Source organism: Poecilia latipinna, unplaced genomic scaffold, assembly GCF_001443285.1.
Source record: "Poecilia latipinna isolate Pla-1442-1.1 unplaced genomic scaffold, P_latipinna-1.0 Scaffold3213, whole genome shotgun sequence".
NCBI lineage: Eukaryota > Metazoa > Chordata > Actinopteri > Cyprinodontiformes > Poeciliidae > Poecilia > Poecilia latipinna.
In genome coordinates, this window is record NW_015115829.1 from 99962 (window position 1) to 103680 (window position 3719).

The following is a 3719-nucleotide window of genomic DNA, read 5'->3' on the forward strand; positions in this document are numbered from 1 at the left end:
GTCCTGCTAATCACCTATTTATTGTATTCAGGTGTGGTGCTGAATGGCACATCTAAATGTTGCAGGACAGTGGCCCTCCAGGACTGGAGTTTGACACCTGTGGCATAGATCAAGCCAATGGTCCAGAACAGCCTCTCCCCCATTTTGCAGTATACAGCCAAAAACTTAAAGAAAACGACCTCCACAGCTAAATAATGCTATTTCAAATGGCCTCCAGATTTTCCTGACAGTTTCGATTTTTGGTTAAGATAATAAACAGTCGTATATACCGTGATATCCAAACAAATAAACGTACGTTAAGCAAACTATGTATATGAATCAATACTCTTGCGTAAACGGAAAAATAATGCCTCCATAAAAAAATAGTCAAAAACATGATCATTTTAACATGGAACTTACCTTGTTATAATAAGCTCCAGACAAGACGCCATATTGCTGCCTCCGCTCCTCAGGCAAACATGTGACGCAGTAGCGGAACAAGACGGCGTCGGCAGGGGGCGGGGCTAATGACTGGGCCCAAATAATAAAGCTCATGATAATTTAACTTTACAACACAACAGCGAAGTTAACAAGTTTCATCACCACAGAGAGCGACTATGTTATTTTGAAATCTATCTGACATGAAGTACAACAAACCAAGAGAAGAACAGAAACATCAGGCTACTGGTCACTAATGATGAAACAACACAAATTCAAAACATGTTAATGTAATCCGTAGAAATGCTCTAGCTAGTTTGGCATTTGTTGCCAAGTAACTGATGATGACGTTGGTGACAAGCTTTACCAACAATGCACGTGGAGACAATAAGCACGGTACATTTGTAGTTTTGTGTGTCATAAAGTTAAATATAAGAGTGAAAATAAAGCAAGTCATGTAGCACAACATTTTATTCAATGGTTTACACTCACTATGTCACTAAAATCAGTCAGTCTGGTAAGGTTTTTAGCAACCATGAGTCAACAATGGGGAACCCTACTATATGACCTACTGGGGTACTATTTTTAACATGTGAGGGTTGTCCTTTACAGTTCTCATCAGATCTTATAAAGAAAATTTGGATTCCTGAAGTAATGTTCTGCCTCCCATGTGGGTCTCCTGTAGGTCCAGGCCATGGACCTGCTGCAACCCCTATCCTATCTGTTGCTCCTTCCCTGATGTGATGTCACAAATATGTTACAATTGTGGGAGAAACTGTCTGATGTTGATTTCTAAATCAACACCAGACTGAGTGTTGAGTTAGACTGTTGGAGTTAATTTAGAAATCAACACTGGACTGGATTGCTTTTTGTTTAACTCTTTAGTTGAATTAGCACTGTATTCTTAACATACAACACTTGCACTGGAAATCTGACACTTCTGAATTTACTGTGTGTGTCTCCACCATGTTACATGGTCTTCTTTGTAAAATAGCTTACATCAGTTGAACTTCAGTTTTCAAGTCACCACGTCTGATTCATTTTAAAACATTATTAAGCTTTGTTACACTTAGTAACTTAGGATAAGTTATTAAGCTTGTTCTAATCTTAATAACAGGGCCTTAGACATGACCACTATTTAAGGTTGTGACCTTTTGGTTTAAAGTCTGTTCTTCAGAAACATGAATCTCTGCTGGAGTTTCTCTCTGCAGCTCCTCCAGAGTTACAATGGGCCTTTTGGTTGTTTCTTCTGATTAATATATCACTTACTCTACAATTTAAGTGGATGGCAATGTCTTTGTAGCTTAGCAGTTGTGCCATAGTCTGTATTTTTAACTTAAATTGCATTAAGTTATGCTGCTCAATGAGATATTCAAAGGTAACTCTGCTTTAAACTTCTCTGCAACTTCATCCCTGAGCTGTCCACTGTGCTTATTGGTCTTTGCAATGCTGACTGTTCTCTAATGTTCCCCATTACAACTCCTCTGAGGCCTTTTGCAGATCAGCTGCATTTATATTCAGATTAAACTATATCAGCTGTAGGCTTTATTTAGGCCTGTTATTTGGAGTACATGTGGAGGTAAATGGATTTAGCGGCATCAGACTAAAAGAAGCCAAATAAACACAAGCAATACATCTCAGATTTTTATTTGCTATCAATTTCACTTATGCAGCACAGTTTGTTAATCTTTAACAGAAGATAAAATTCATGTTTGTTGTTGTAGCTTAATAAAAATGTGAACAAGTCCAGAGGATATTAATACTTTTGGAAGGCTTTGTGGGTTATGTGTTGGAGTCAAAAGTCTGCTTTTGCTCCTTTAGCTGACCTGCAGAGAAATCTGAGCATCTCCAGAGATGCAAAGCTCTTAATCTGTTCCTAAAAGGCACTCCATCACATAAAAAAGAGCCAAGCGAAAATCTTTGGTTAATTTAACTGGGCATCAAGGGACTTTACTAAATAACAATTTTTTTTCTTTCTTTTTTTTAAAGGTTGTTAAAGCAAAGGCAGCAGTAGCCTGAAATAAAACCTACCAGCAGAGGAGACCAGCAAATAATCAGGACGCACATGATTCCTAAGAGCTGAATGACAGTCTCCGTGGTGAGACGCTCCCACTGCTTTGAAGACTGGGATGCTCCAGTCTTTGTTTTACACCGGATGATCAAACCTCGGATAGTCATCACATTGCAGGATAGTGTCACAAGTAGCGAGAAAATCCCAAGAACAGCAAAAGTGATGGCGAAAAACACATTGCCAGGAGCCTCGCTCTTCCCCGTGCTGATGAAGCACCAGGTGCCCGGCCACTGGTTCGTGTACTCCCCGATCCCCGTAATAGGCAGCAGAGAAAAGAGAAACCCAAGACACCATATGGCAGCCAGTGTCAGCTTTGTCATACTCGTCTTCATGTGATTAGAGTACCAATGGGGGTTTGTTATCGCCATGGCCCTTTCTAAAGCCATGGCGCTGGCCAAAAAGAGAGAACACAGCCCGAAAGTTGTCATACAAACACCGAAGTATTTGCACAGCTTCCCGGTGTTGTCAATTGCGCACCAGTTCAGATCAGCCAGGTAGACTGATATAACAACTGGACTCGTCAAAAGTTGTCCGAACAGATCTGTCAAAGCCAAAGATCCGATGAAAAGTAAGAAAGACTTTTTTCTTCTGTTTTCCTTTTTCCTGTATGATATGTATACCAGAATGAGAGCCAAAGAGTTGCCAACTACGCCAGTGACCATCATGGATATTGGAAATCCAACAGATACATTCCCACCGGCATTCGTCTTGTTTTCGCAAACTTGGATGGAAGCGTTGGTGCACCCTGTGTCTTTAGCAGTCATTTTTGCAGTCTCCGGGATGACCACGGCAATTCTTGAGAGAACGAAAATCTTAAATGCTGCGAGTATCTCGCCTGAATACGCCCAGCATCTTCTTGAGCTCCCCGCTTCTCTAAGTGAGGACAGTGCGTAAAGGCGCATCATGGCTTTCCGCGCTGGAGGCGGGACTACTTATCGTCAAGGGCGAGCAGGGAGCTGACACTGCCAGTAAAAACGAATAAATAATTAATATAAGTTAAAGGAACTCTTTAAGTTCTGGCTATGGCTTTCTCGCGTTATTTTACCTTGCAAGTATATGCTCTAAGGACGAGAACAATTTGAAAATCTTCTTCAGCATGAATCAAGGAAAAGGCACATTTTAGGGAACATTGTTTATGCTACGCATAATAAATGAGTGCAGTCTCACATTCATCTCTATTCTAAGGAAATTAGAGAATTTAGCAAAAAAAAAAACAAAACAAAACAATATA

At 40.3% G+C, this 3719-nt stretch overlaps 1 protein-coding gene across 1 annotated transcript in view; it reads right to left on the reverse strand.

Moving 5' to 3' along the window:
- ptger3 (prostaglandin E receptor 3 (subtype EP3)) overlaps positions 1–3405 on the reverse strand; it is a 10308-nt gene extending 6903 nt beyond the window's left edge. The window contains exon 1 of the mRNA XM_015023140.1: positions 2449–3405. Coding sequence (XP_014878626.1) covers positions 2449–3393 — 945 coding nt within the window. The 5' untranslated portion in view covers positions 3394–3405. The remainder of the gene's footprint in view (positions 1–2448) is intronic.
- Between the last annotated feature and the right edge of the window lie 314 nt (positions 3406–3719).